The 15,892-nt window shown below is 36.9% G+C and overlaps 1 protein-coding gene across 1 annotated transcript in view; it reads left to right on the top strand.

Annotated features, from left to right (window-relative positions):
• The window catches only part of Vegfc (vascular endothelial growth factor C), a 152,442-nt gene that overhangs the window by 118,293 nt on the left and 18,257 nt on the right, over positions 1-15,892 (top strand). The window contains exon 4 of the mRNA XM_004657115.3: positions 5,291-5,442. Within this exon, the coding sequence (XP_004657172.2) occupies positions 5,291-5,442 (152 nt within the window). The remainder of the gene's footprint in view (positions 1-5,290; positions 5,443-15,892) is intronic.

Raw genomic sequence — 15,892 nt, 5'->3', positions numbered from 1 at the left:
TTTTTTTTTTCTGAAAAAGGTTTTTATTTTTATTTTTTTGCCTTTTTTCTGGAAAAAGTTTCTTTTTATGGAAAAGGGTTTTTTTTTTGTTTTGTTTTTGTTTTTTCCTGGAAAAGGTTTGCGATTTCATTTTTATTTTATCCACTGCCCATTTATTGTTTAAAAGTATGTTATTCAGTCTCCAGGAGCTGATCAATTTCCTGATGCATCTCTTGTTAATTTCTAGCATTGCAACATTATAATCTGTTATCATGCAGGAAATTACATCGATCTTCCTAAATATATAGAGGTAGGCTTTATGGCCCAGTATATTATATTTTAGAGAAGCTTTCATGTTCTGCTGAGAAGAATGTGTATTCTATAGATTTTGTGTAGAATGTCCTGTAGATGTCCATTAGGTCTAGCTGAACTATGGTGACATTGAGCTCTTTTACTTCCCTATTAATTTTCTGTTTGAATGATCTATCTGTTGATCATAATGGAGTTTTTGAAGTCCCTGACTTTGATGGTGTTGGTGTTTATTTCTGTTTTGTTGTCAAGTAGGTTTTGTTTTATAAATTGTGGTGCACCTGTGTTTGGTGCATAAAGATTAATGATTGTGAGATAATCTTGTTGGATCATCCCCTTGATGACTAAGAAGTGGTCTTTTTTATCTACTTTGATTACTTTTAGTTTGAAATCTATTTTATCTGATATTAGTATAGCAACACCTGCTTGTTTCTTATTACCATTTTCCTGGAATATCATTTCCCACCCTTTTATCCTGAGGAGGTGTCTTCTTTAGTGGTGAGGTGGGTTTCTTAAAGACAGCAGATTGAGGAGTATAGTTTTCTGATCCACCATGTTACCTTATGTCTTGATGGGTGAATTAAGGCCATTAGTGTTTAGGGTAATAAATGTGATGTTTGATTTAATCCCTACCATGTTGTGGTGGTTTAATGTGGCTTGGTGCTTTCTTGAACTTTGTACTTTTTTTTGTGCTTTCTCCAAGTTTGGTTATTGTGATCTGCTTCTTGTCATCACTTGAGGTTGATTGTTCGACTCTTCTGTGTGGAAAATTCCTTGAAGTGCTCTCTGTAGATTTGGCTATGTGTTCATATAGTTGTAGAGTTGACTTTTATTGGTGAGTTTTTCTTTCCCCATCTATTATGAGGGATACTTTTGCTGGGTAGAGTAGTTTGGGTTGGAAGTCACAGAGACTTTGCAGTATTCCATTCCAGGCCCTTCTGGCTTTCAAGGTTTCCAATTTGAAGTCTGAAGTAATTCTGATGGGGTTAACTTTGTATGTAATGTGTTGTTTCTCTCTAGCTGCTTTTAGGACTTTCTCTTTGTTTTCAGTGTTTAGAATCTTAATGGTAATATGTCTTGGCAAATTTCTCCTCTGGTCCAGTCTGTTTGGAGTTGTTTGCTTCTTGTGTCTAAATGGGACTCTTCTCTGAGAGGGTGGAAAAGTTTTCTTCAATAATTTTGTTGAACAAGTTCTCCATGCCTTTGGTCTGAATTTCTTCTCCTTCTGGTAAACCCATGATCCAAATGTTAGAACATTTAAGTGTATACCAGAGTTCCTTCATGTTCTGTTCACAAGAATTTTGCACTTATTCAAATTTTCAGATTCATGAACTGTTTCTTCTGTCTTGTCTCCCAGTTCTGAGATTCTGTCCTCCACATGACTGACTCTATTCTTAAGAGCTTCTGTAGAGATTTAGATTTGTTCAATTTGGTTTGTATTCTCTATCGCTTATTTAGGTATCATTTCCATCCCTTGGTTGAGTTCCTTTTTCATGTCATTTTCTAATTTTCTTAATGTTTCTTGGAATTCATCCTTGCATTTCTTTATGTCTTCATTGAGCTTAGCCAGCTGATTATTGATGTCATTTTTTTTTAATTAGGTGCAATCTATCAAGGACAGCATTCATTCAATTGTTGGACCTTTGTTGATTTTCTGCAAGTTCTGTTAATTGCCTGGCCAGGCTCCAATAGCTTGTGTATTAATTTTTGGGTTCTGATCCTGTTGTCTCTTCTATGTTTGGATTAGGGACTTCCATTGTGGGATTGCACAACATTTTTGGATTTACTTCCTTTTTTTTTCATGTTATTCCTTGTGTGCTGTGGTCTGCCCATCACAGTGTGGGGAATCATATTTAATTCAGGTGGAAGCTGTAGTTTCCCCTTGAAGTGTCTCCAGTGATTACTACCCTTTTACATTTGACTAGATTAGGCTTCTGATGGCAAGGGGGCCTGTCTCCTCAAGTGGGAGCAGTCTGTGCACTAGCCTGTGGGAGGGACTTGAAGCCCTAGGAGGGGCATATTGGTTGGGGTATGGGACTGCTTGGTCAGGTGGCCCAATGAGGCAGGAGGCATCAGGGGAATGGGGCAATACAGACTGGTGTGATGGTGGGCCAGGGAAGGGACAAGAATGGGACTGTACAGTGCTGTGACCAGGCTGGGTGAGGGGATGGACTATGTAGTCAGGTTCCACTGGTACAGTGAAGCCTGAGGGGGATGGGACTGCTGTGGGGTCTGGTGATGGTGCAATTGGGAAGGGGGCTGGAATGGGAGGCATTGTGGGGGGAGGCGGCTGGGAGGGCAGTCCTAGTGGCTGGAGGAGGGAGGAAATCAGGAAAGGGAGGAATGCAGTCAACTGGCCTGGGTTGGCAGTTGGTGTAGGAGGATCCTGGTCTGATGTGCTGAGGAGCAGTGGCTGGGATGGAGGTCCTAGCAGGGAAAGTGGTCCTGGTGGTAGGAAGAGGGAGGTACACCAGAGGATGGAGGTAGGGAAAGAAGGGGGAATGCAAGCGGGCTGGCCTGGGTCCACTTAGCCTGCAGATATTGCAGGAGTGAACTTGGTTCACAGAGTGGCAGCTGGGACAGCAGCTGGGATGGCTGCTTGAGGGGATTGGGGGACTGGTGGGCTACCCTAGAATGTGGGAATGAGCAGATTCCCTGCTTTGCTCCTCTGCTCCCTCCCATTGGATATCTACTAGGACCTGCAGACTCTAAAGGCCCCACCACTCTTTTGCCTTTCGTTCCCATGCTGTGAAGTGTGGTTAGGGGGATGCCATCTTGACCTGAAGTCAAGTTAAGAATTTAAACAAAAAATTTAAACTGTGGGATTCCTTTAACAAAAATTCATTTCCATCTTTGCTGCTCCTGCTGTTGATGATGATGATGGTAACCATGTGATAATCAGGAGAAAAGGAAGAGGAGTAAGGTTCTATATTACACCACTATGAAGTCTTTCTACTTTGTAGATAATGAAGTAGAGGCTCTGGAAGTGAGACAATTTTTAAGTCAAAATAGTGATAACTAGCAGTTCCAGTGTCTGCTTCATAAGAATATGCTCTTGTTTGTTCTTTTGAACTAGGGGAAAACTAGGTAGAAAAGTCACCAGTTATTTCAAAAGCATATAATTCATTTTTAAAGTGTGCTGTATGTCTTTAAATTTTACTTCTACCTACCAGTTATCTATTTGTTTTTCTTTTTTTTGTTGTTGTTTTATAGTCTCATATTACTGCTTTGGAAAAATGGTCTATATACACATTTATAAATGTGGGAAGTAATTAAATTGTCTGGGTAGGATATAATCCTGTGTCCATCAACCTTGAACATAATGTCTTTTGCTAAGAAAGTAATTTAATTTTTGTATGAATGTATAATGAGTACACTTCAAATGAAGATTGTGTATCATATAATTTATATAGTCATTATTTTTTCATTAAGCAAATTTATTTTTGATTGATACATTAAAACATGAAATTCATGGATAGTAATAGCATGCTATGTATTGCTTAGCTGTATGTATGCATTGCATAATAATAGATACCTATTCCTTCAAACAATTATCATTTCTTTATGGAACATGCATTCTAAATATTTTCCATCTTTTGAGATATACAGTACAGTCACTGTCTGCAGTCACCTCACTGTGCAGTGTCACCACAGATATTTTTACCCCTATCTATCTGACACTGAGTGCCTACTAATCAACCTTCCCTCCTCACTCTTCTCATCCAGTCTATGTATGGACAATCATCATTCTACTTTTAATCTCAATAAGATCAACTATTTTATATTCTACATATATATGAGATCACATGGACCTGTATTCTGTTCCTAATTTGTTTCATTTAACATGTTCTTCAGTTCTATCCATGTTCTCTCAATTGACAGTATTCCACTGAATAAAATTCATTTGTTACCTTTTCAGTGATGCAGACAGAAATGTCAACTAATTATATTTACTCATCATTGTCAGTGATCTTCTAATGATGTCATGAAATTACAGCCAGGGACCAGGTTTCACAGCACAGAAGTATGTTGACCTTTTGAGAAATGCTCAGATTGTCTTGAAGATAGTGAATAGTATGTGGCTTATCTATCATCACCTCACCACAAACAGATTTTACCAATCAATCAGTGCACGGTATTTCAGTTTTACCATTTTTTGTAGTAGCAGTCAAGAGTTTATAAACCTTAGGAATTAAAATCCACTTAGTTTTACTTAAAATTTACATATTCAATTTAAAACCTTGGTTTTTAGAGAACTCAAGTTTTCCATAAATAAGGAATTCAGAATGACACCTCAATTAAACCTCATATTAAGACCATAGCTCAGAATCATGTAACATGTACTACTTTATTATCGGGTCACTTTTAAACTTGTCAAAATTTTGGAAGCATATCTGACTATTAAATAATGAAGTGATTTTTTTTTCTTTTAAATCTAATAAATTCTTAAGAATCATGTTAAACTTCTTTCGGAAATAGATTTAATTTGAATGTAATTTTATAACTAAAGTTTATATTTATGCATTCAGTTTACATAAAATTTGACTTAACCAAGCATTTCCATGCTGTACAGACAAACGTTTTGCTCATAAGCCAAAGGTGTTTACAAGAGGTGATCTTTGCCACTTTTGAAATCCTTTGACTATTTTAAACTTTGATACTGAGTAATACAAGATGTAGAAATCTTTTTCGTTGAATGCTTTTGTCTGCCAGAAGTATAAGTTGGTTAATATGCTTCATAACTAGTGACATGAACTACTTATATAACTAGCATCCAAATTAGCTATTATTCTGATCAGAGATACTGCTTAGGAACAAAACAGCATTTTCTTTGTTATAAAAAAAAAAAAAAAAGCAGTAGTGTCCTGCCATGTTATACAAATACTACCTAGTCATACAGAAGTAATCTCACTCTGATTTGGACTTCAACATTTACCAGAAACGTGCTTTATAGCACCTATGTAACTTTTTGTTTTTTCTTATTTTTGTCCCTTCTTTGTAGTTGTTTGAAATTACAGTGCCTCTCTCACAAGGCCCCAAACCAGTGACAATCAGTTTTGCCAATCATACTTCGTGCCGATGCATGTCCAAACTGGATGTTTACAGACAAGTTCATTCAATTATTAGACGTTCCCTGCCAGCAGCATTACCACAGTGAGTATAAATTAAGTCTATTTTTCTGCATCCTCTACTAATATAAAATTATTTCAAGTATACACAAGTTTATTATTAGAAGTTTTGTGAAGATTGTATCGATACAAAAGTGGAACAAGAAAGCCTGTTCCATAGGCAAAGTAGTTCATTCTATAAATGGTATTATGTGGAATAATGCTTATCCCATCATTGTCCATAAAATTAATGTGGTAACCACAATGGTTTGAATGTATACATACTCACTTACAGTGATCTCATAATTTAAAACATTTAAGCTAAGCTTTAGTAAGATTTGTCCAAAATCAACTTAAGTATATGTACAATATTATGCATCTACTAACATAGTGATGATATAATTGAAATGGCTTTTTATTTTAGAAAGATTAATTATTGAAATACAGCCTAATTACCTGGATGTTCTGTTTGTATTAATTCAAAGTTAATGTTAAACCTGTCATTTGTCATTCAAGTTATCTTCCTATATTAACTTTAACTTGACTAAGAGCAGTATTTGGTCGTAGGGAAGACAGATCATGAACCTTAGGCCTATGACTATCTTATCAGGTAATATTCATTATCCTTACTGATCTAGGAATTTCTGACCATCCCCAACAATTTGTTCTTTGGCATTTCCAGTGGCTATGGAATATGAGTAGGAAAGAACCACACATAATTAAAGCATTTGTGAAAAAAGTATAAATACATGGAAAATATATACATATTGTAAGAAAAATAAGAAATAAAAAGAAACCCTTGCACTTAGAATACTAACATTAAATGTACTGTGTCAGTAATCGTTTGTATTGGTATTCTTCTGTGGCAGGTAATAAGCCCTGTGCAGGGACAATTGGAAAGAAAGTTAATAGGCTAATTTGAATAACAGAGTCTGGTCTTCTTTGACATGAAAAAGAAAGGATCTCATAGGTATCTGCAAAGAATTTTATACAAATAGAAAAGGCAATGTGACCACCTGAACCAAAGAGAATGTCCTATGTGCCACTTCTTTCTGATGGCACTCAGATCACTGTTTACTTTCTTGGTGTTGTTCCCTGGAGCAAACCATACATCTGAGAAATTCACCCATTATCTGTATGCTCATGGTTCCCAAAATTTCATTTGAAACTCAGACCATATTTTTGGCTTCTACTATTATGTCTAAATTTTCTTAAAGTTCTGGGTCATTAGATTAGCCATAAGAACAAATCCCTGTTTATTAAAATTGCTATTATTTATGGCAGCACTTGCTCATGTTCTTTGAAGCTCTGAAATCAAACAGTTGTCATTAGTTATTTCTTCTTATATTCCACAGAAGAATGCTTAATAATTGGGAGAAAGGGAGTGAGGGAAGTATCTTTTTCAACTTTTCATATCTAGCGTGTACATCCTTCTTCCATTTCATTCTGTGTGCATGTCTGAATCAATGCAGCAGTGTCAAACTAGTTTCTTAGTACCAAGTCTTTTTTCTACTCCTCTGTAGTGTCACATATGCTGTAAAAGACATCATTCCATTCATCTGACCAGAAATAATGACTGTCAATTGCTCAAAGAATTGAGCACACATTTCTCACAATCCTTTTCTGCTAATGGCCTTTCTCATTTTGTGTCCCATTAGTTACCGAGTCTGTATTTCACAAGGTCTGATTCTCTGAACACTAAGCTCATTTCCTGCTTTGTATCTTGTTTCAATTCTGAAACTGGCTTGAAATAAATTCTCTTTCTTTTCTGCCTTTCCAACGCCATATCCATTTCTCAGAGTTCAGGTAAAGGTCTTTCTCTTGAATTTGTCTCATCCAAATACCACAGCAACCTTTGCTTCTTGAATCCCTAGAGAAATTACTGTATTTACTTTGTCCTTGCATGGCCTTAACAGGCCTGTAAATATTGTGAAGGGAACTCGGTTATGAGCATGTTTCATGTAGTAGGCTTCTCTTCTGAATGATATCCAGCTAATCACACTCAAAAATAATTGAGCCATTGTCATGTTCTTGTTATGTTACATAAATTGTCTCATGTCTCCTCACCAAAAAAAAAAAAAAAAAACCTATTTATTTGCAGTGTCAAGTGGCCCTGGTGCACCCATTCTGTCTCTCTCTCTCTCTCACTCTCACTCCCTCAAATAAATAAATAAATAAGTTAATTAAATATTTTTATAAATGTAAAATCATATCACCACACAATCTTACTTACACTATCTTGTACATAAATGTGTTTTATTAGACCATGACTCCATCAAAAATTAGTGGATAAATAAATTATAGCATATATGTAGTATATGTAATAAAATGTTACTGAATCTTTAAACTTGAAATCAACCCTTTTCTCTCCCCCAAAATATTACTGAGCAATATAAAAAAAAACTGAAATGTTGACATTCAGAAGAGGAGTGGATCTCAACATCCTTAAGCTGAGAAAAATATGGTAGATTAAAAAGAGATCATACTGTTTTCTTGGGTTTACACGATACCTTAGAAATTACAAATACAGTCTTCATTTAGAGAAAGCAATTTAGTGGGTACTTATGTTTGTACTAATGAGGATGACAGACAGGAAAAAGCAACATTGGTGGGTGATGGAAATATTCTGAATTTAATGTATGGATGGATGTACATATATAATTGTGGGTGGGTTTCATATGTACCTGCATGTGCTTATGGGGGCCAGAAGAAAATCTCAGGTGTCATTCCTCAGTAATACAGTCCTCCATTATTGAGACAGGCTCTCTCACTGTCTTCAAAATTGAAAATTAGGCTACAATGGCTGACCAGTAGGCCCCAGAGAGCTGCCTGTCTCTGCTTTGTTCTGGGATCACAAGCACTAACAAGACCACCTGGCATTTTTCCAAGGGTTTGGAGGTTCAAACTCAGTGCTCATTCCTGATAAGCAATTGCTTTACTGAGTTATTTCTGCAGCCTGTTTTGTTTGATTGAGATGGTGGTTACACTAATGCAAATTAGTTCCTATTAAAATCAATTTTTAAGAAGTCACAGGGATAAAGACCCCTTTTATTTATTAACTATAAATTTGAAACAAATTTATGTATAAAGTTGTAGGTTTTTTAAAGTCTTTATGTCGGAAATCCTTATGACTTGAAGTGTAGTCTTTATGATCCTTGTGATTCCTTGGGTGAGAAGGTGGTTCCCCAAAGACCTTTATTGAGGCTCAATTTGCCATGGCAGAGTCCCAGTTCTAGTACATCACTCTTTTCCACCCATTGACATTTTCTTTATATTGCTGTGAAATTAAATATATAGTGTGCCATTTATTGTGTATTAGTTATGAAGCAGCATGTAGTAATAGAGTTATTCTCAGAAATGGGTCATATGTAAAATATTTGTACTCACTTAAATGTACAAAGGATAGGTCTGGATTTTATGAGAGAGAATAGAGTTGTGTTGGGATGCTTCTAAATTCAGAGCAATGATGGCAGTAATTTTATTGGTATAATTATTGTTTTATTACATAAAGAATTATTATGTACCAAGCATCTTCAGGCTCATATGAGTGCTGCTGGTGGCTTCATTCATGACTCATATCAAAAAAAAGTTTTAAAGGCTGGAGAGATGGCTTAGCAGTTAAGCACTTGCCTGTGACCCCAGTTCAAGGTTCGATTCCCCAGGACCCACCTTAGCCAGATGCACAAGGGGGTGCACACATCTGGAATTTGTCTGCAGTGGCTGGAAGCCCTGGCACACCCATTCTCTCTCTCTCTCTCTCTCTCTCTCTCTCTCTCTCTCTCTCTGACTCTTTCTCTGTCTGTCACTCTCAAATAAATAAATAAAAATAAACCAAAAAAATTATAAAAATGTTTTAAGCATATGGGTACTGTAGCAATTTCCTGATTTGAAAGTCCAGTTTTAAATTACTAGTACTTAGGGTCTATGTTCTATAAACTTTCTTCTAATGAATTTTCTTAACAAATAAAACTGATAAGTAAAAGTTTGATAACATAATTTAAGTTAAATTTTCCTATAGTGAATTTTAACTTGCTTATATAAACAGTATAAAAATACTACACATATCATAAGGGATGTTATGGTGCATAGATTTTGGCACAGTGACTGACACACAGCAAGCATCCCATAAAAGATGGCTCTGTGCTTACTAAAATTTTATAAATGAAATGTTTGAGTTTTACAAGTTAACTTGCATAATGATATCCAGGCTTAGAAAATGGAATTAAAAAAAAAAAGTTCAAGTCACTCTGTCTCTGAAACACATACTTTACTCAATATCATATATTTTGTATTTATTGAAAAACTGCTAATCTCAAATTGGCAGCACCAAAATAGGTCATAAAATCCAAATATAGTACCAGATATCTCTCATAGAGCAATTAGATATCAATATTCACAAAGATGTTACCAAACATTTTTCTTTCCAATTATTTCTTCATATTTTTCTCTGAACTGAACTCTATCCCCACAGCACTCAATGCACAGACTCTCCTGATATAGAAGGAGCCATTTGTGGTGAAGTATTAGTACCTCTTTTCATAGAAGGAATATTGACCGACACATTAGACATTGGTATCAGGTCTATCTGCATACCACTATGCTAGGAAATGTACAGTGTTTAAAATTAAACAATGTAATTCCTTAAGTGACTAACTTGTGCACCAGAGTACAAACACATGTTTCCAATTGTAATGAGCATATCAATCATTATTTTGTGTTCTTTATTTAGTCAGTTAACAATGTTTTTAAACAAAAAAGACATGCCTCTGAGCACATTTAAAAAATAATATAAAACTATAAAATGGAGACAGGAGTTTATCTATCATCATGGTCAAAAGTGGGAAGAGAGTTCATTCCTCCCTTCTTGATGTCAACATTATGATTTATAGAAGAGATAGAACAAAGGTGAACAATACATATTTGCAGATCTATCCATAGGCCTCAATGAGTTAAATTGAATGATATGTTCTCTTCATACCAAGGGCTAGGGCTTGCATGCAAGAAGGCTGTCTCCACCTTCAGCATGGTATTTCCTTCAAGAAGCTGGAAACTGGAAACAAAAATTTTAAAGGTCCTAATTTTGGTGGAGCCATATTCTAAGATTGATTTAGACTTCTCACGTACTAGGCCTTTGAGATGGAAATAAAGATGGGATGTTAGAAAGTTACTCTAGAATAAACCCTATTCATGAATGAGCAATGAGAACACGTTACTCTTATGCATGTGGTGGAGGAGGAAAGCTGCATGTATGAATGTGATAGGAAGAAGGTGCATGAATCTTGGCACTGTCAGAAAGATCAAATACCATGCCAAAGAAAAGCCTTCTCTTAAGGTATTTTGGAGCCATGGCAAAACCCATGTGAGGGTATAGTATGTTTCATGTGTGAGTTTTCATATTCAAGATAGCCCAGCAACAACATCATTGGTATGTGTGGTAAAAAAATCAGGAAGTACAAAAATTGGGATGGGAGCTTTTAAAATATTCTACAAAAAAGAAATAAGAACAGAGACCAAGACAATAGAACTGGGAACTGAAAGAAAAGAGATGGAAAAGATATCTGAAATATCAAGAAACATGTGTCTTGTGAACTGATGTTGGGACCATAAAGAGGTAAAAGTCGAAGGTGAAACTCTTTGATATTAAACAAGAAGGTGGATACTATTCACAGGAAAAACCAATTTAAAAAGCATAATGAAGTATTTATATACATAGATGGGTGGTCCTGTAAAGAAGTCACTGAGGTGGAAGAAGAACCTAGAAATTAAGAGAAGAAATCAATAAGAAATGAAACCATGGGAAATCAGAATCAAAGAAACTTGGAGAAACAGTAATCTGTGTAGCAGACTGAGTAAGAACAGTTAAGAGAGGTAAGACAGCATATAGAGATAAGGAAATTGGAAATTCAAGGAAAAAGGAAGTGGTAAGAGTCAAATGCTAGAAATGTTCAAAAATAGCTAGAACTGGCTTCATTAGCTTCAAGGCATGAAGCGGAAAGATGTTTATTTACAAATGAGTGTCCAAATACTTGACACAGAAAAGGAGTATGTCTTGAAGAAAGAAGAGACAAACAAGTGTGAGAATCTGAATCAGAATCAATGTATTTTCCCAACATCACTGTACAGAATTTGTTTAGATGTAATCAACTCTTCTTGTGATGCAATTATTATAATATTTTTAACTTCTATAAGTTAAAAATGGTGAATCTATAAGGGCAAAAAAATCTCTCTCCACTCTAATTTTGAACAATTAAGTAATATTGTATCATATTTACTTATGGTATAACCCCCAACCCTGATCTTTGTTTTGCATATCCCAATTCAGAGGTCTTCATCTATGATATCAAGCTATATTCATTTCTTCCTTTTCTGCGTTTGTGACCTACAAATATATTTGCTTGCCACAAGAGATTATGTAGTACAGTTTAGAATTTTTCATATTAAATTACTGATGTTCCCTTTATCTCTTGACATGATGTTTTAGAGATGTAATCATATCACTATATGTAGATCAAGTTTATTCATTTAGTAGCTATTAATATTCCATTTAATTGATAAATAATTATGTTTTATTGTTTTTGCTATGGCAGTGTGCCATAAGGGAGTCAGTATAATACAGCATAGAAAGAGAAAGGTGCTCCATCCAAAGAAATGAGAGATAGATGGAGCAAGAGAATTCACGTGGACAGAGACAGTATCCTGAAAGCAAATAGTGGCACATTTATTGGTAAATTAATTGGTTAATGCCTACAGTGTCCATAAGATGAAAAGAAAAAAGCACATTCTAAAGACAGTAAAAATAGTGGAATAATTTAATGGAGTTTTTATCTGTGAACTCCATCAGGTATTAAGCTGAGAAGAATCTTCATTCTTCTGAACTAGCACTGTGCATGTATGTAAGAGGATTGGGGTAGAACTGGGGGACTGACCAATGGCAAGCCAAGAGTCATCACAGTCAAAGATTCTTGAGCTGGTGGTAAAGCAATATTAAGTGGAAGTTATGTTTTTGCCAACTTATCAAAACACTGTCAGGATGTGGAGGAGAGTCAAGTCCAGTGATTTTAAAAAGGTAAAAGAGAAGCCAAAGATGGCGGCATAGGTACCACACCAAAGCAGTTTGGGGGGATAAAAGACCAAAAAAAACTCAGCAAAATACACAGTTTTACTAAAAAGTGAGGTGTATAGGAAACTGAAGCAGCAGCGGAGAAGTAGAAGAGATCCAGATCATCCAGAGCCCACACAGGCCAGCAAAAGTGGCCCTAGCAGCTCTACCAGCTGTGGCGGCGGCACACCAGAAAGCCGACAGACTCGACTCCAGCCGCAAGAAAAGCCAGTTGAGGGAGCTTCCACTCACACCGGTGCTCTCCGTAACTCAGAAAACATGAAGGGAGAGCGGCAGTGAGCAATGGAGGAGCAGACCACGAGGTAGAAGAACATGTGGAATAGCAAGAGAACCAGAGCAGCTGCGGCTCCCTCCCCTCCCCCACCACCAGAGCCCAGCTCCAGCAAACAGAGCAGCGGTCCCAGGACCTGGCCACACCAACTTGGGCTGACAGCGGGATCCAAGCAGGAGCAGAGTCTGGCAGCAATGGCAGCGGCTCCGGCACCGGTAACGGAGGCCCCAACAGCAGCAGATCCAGGAGTGGCAGCAGCGGCAGACCCAGCAGTAGCAGCTTCAGTGGCAGCAGCAGCAGTGGACCCAGCAGCAGCAGCTACAGCAACAGCAGTGGCTCCAGAAGTGGCAGCAACAGCAGCAGCAGAAGAAGAAGCAGCAGCAGCAGTAGGCCCAGCAGCAGCAGCTTCAGCTGCTAACAGACCCAGCAGCGGGAGCTTTAACAGCAGCAGTTCCAGCAGTGGGGGTGCTGATCTGCAGGGCCACAGTTGCCAGGCTTGGTTTCCCCTACAGGAAAAGCCAGTGCCCAGCTCTAGAAATCAGAGGAGCAGCCCGACAACCAGGCAGCAACTTGACTGAGACCAAACTCATCCAAGGTAACTGGGATTGCACCAGGGAAGGGTCTCACTTGGTCACCAGCTGACTTGGATCCCTCAACAGACCAGAAATCTTAACCTCTATGTTGATAGAGGATGTGGTTATTATAATAACTACTCTGGCATACATACTTGGGGCTGTTTTTGATTGAATGGGTACAGTGTTTAGTTAACTTATAGAATCTACCTGTATTTTATTCCACTCAGCCTACTTGAATACTCCCATAGCAGGGAAACTCAACCCCTAGGAGCACCTTTGTAGATACTCTGAGAGTCGTAAGAGCCACACCTAACACCTTAAGTTCCTACCCAGAAAATATATAACATAACATCAATTGACACAGCTAAGAATACCCAGCTAGCTAGAAAATCCAAGCATTAACTTAATCCAAGATGCAAAAATATATACATTATAACACAAGAAACACTAAAAAGCAGGATGATATAAATCCACCTAAAAGAATTAATGCATCGGAAATGACCTCCAGTGAGAACGAGTTAGAGGAAATACCTGAGAAAGATTTCAAAAGAATGATTGTAAATATGTTCAAAGAAGTCAGAGAACAAATCAAAGGAGTCAAAGAGGAACTTAAAGAGGAAATCAAAGGAATCAAAGGAGATGCAGGACACCAATTTAATGAAATAAATAAGGCAATACAAGACACAAATAAGGAAACAGAAATAATAAAGAAAAACCAGTAAGAATTACAAGCAATGAAGAACACAGTTAATGAAATAAAAAACTCTGTAGAAAATCTCACCAGTAGGATGGATGAAGGAGAGGACAGAATATCTAAGCTAGAAGACCAGGTGGCAGATCTAATACAGTCCAACAAAGAGAAAGACAAACTTATAGAAAAGTATGAGTGGGAATTTCAGATATTTGGGACACTATGAAAAGATCAAATATTAGAATTCAGGGCATAGTAGAAGGAGAAGAATTCCACTCCAAAGGCATAGTAGGCATCTTCAACAAAATCATAGAAAATTTCCCCCAAATTGGAAAAGAGGTGCCAGTGCAGATACAGGAAGCCTTTAGAACCCCAGCCAGACAAAACCTGGAAAGAACCTCTCCTCGCCATATTAAAATCAAACTTCCAAACACACACACCACAGAAAAAATATTGAAAGCAGTTAGAGAGAAAAATCAAGTTACCTGCAAAAGCAAGCCCTTCAGGATTACAGCAGATTATTCAACACAAACTTTTAAAGCCAGAAGGGCTTGGAGTCATATATTCCAAGTTCTGAAAGATAACAACTGTCAACCAAGGTTACTTTATCCTGCAAAGTTATCCATTCAAGTAGACGGAGAAATAAGTACATTCCATGACAAACGCAGGTTACAGGAGTATTTGAAGACAAAACCAGCTCTACAGAAAATACTTGATAGAATCCTCCATGCTGAACGAATGGGAAAGCACACATATAAGGAAGCTACAAAAAACAAACAATATTCAAATACTAGTTAACACAAGAGAGCACCGGTAGAACCGGAGCCACAAAAAAAAAAAAAAAAAAAAAGGCAAACATAAATACACACCTTTCAATAATATCTCTTAATATCAACAGCCTCAATGCCACAATGAAAAGACATAGGTTTGCAGACTGGGTTAAAAAGCAGGATCCTACAATTTGTTGTCTCCAAGAAACTCACCTTTCTACAAAGGATAGACATTATCTTAGGGTGAAAGGTTGGAAGACGGTGTTTCAAGCAAATGGGCCTAGAAAACAAGCAGGGTTTGCTATCCTAATATCTGACAAGGTAGACTTTAGTCCAACATTAGTCAAGAAAGATAAAGAAGGTCACTTTATATTGATTAAGGACACAGTCCAACAGGAGGACATTACAATCCTAAACATATATGCACCTAACATGGGGGCTCCCAAATTCATCAAACAAACACTATTAGAACTAAGGTCACAGATAACACCAAACACAGTGGTGGTGGGTGACTTTAACACCCCACTGTCATCAATTGACAGGTCATCCCGGATAAAACATAAACAGACAGGCATCTGCACTAAATGAGGTCATAGAAGGAATGGACTTAACAGATATTTACAGGACATTTCATCCAAAGGCTGCATAATATACATTCTTTTCAGCAGCACATGGAACAGTCTCTAAAGTAGAACATATATTAGGACAAAAAGCACATCTTAACAAATTCAGGAAAATTGAAATAATTCCTTGCATTCTATCTGACCACAATGGAATTAAACTACAAATCTGTAGCAAGAAGGGCTATAGAGCATACACAAAGTCATGGAAACTAAACAATACACTACTAAATGATGAATGGGTCAATGAAGGAATCAAGGAAATCAAAAAGTTTATAGAGTCAAATGATAATGAGAATACAACATACCAAAATCCCTGGGACACAATAAAGGCAGTTCTAAGAGGTAAATTTATAGCCTTAAGTGCCTATATTAAGAAATTAGAAAGGTCACAAGTAAACAACCTAATGCTTCACTGTAAAGCCTTGGAGAAAGAAGAACAAGGCAAA

The sequence above is a fragment of the Jaculus jaculus genome, chromosome 1, assembly GCF_020740685.1.
Source record: "Jaculus jaculus isolate mJacJac1 chromosome 1, mJacJac1.mat.Y.cur, whole genome shotgun sequence".
Classification (NCBI taxonomy): Eukaryota; Metazoa; Chordata; class Mammalia; order Rodentia; family Dipodidae; genus Jaculus; species Jaculus jaculus.
The sequence above is the reverse complement of the archived record's forward strand: the minus strand, read 5'-3'. Positions and strand labels throughout refer to the sequence as shown.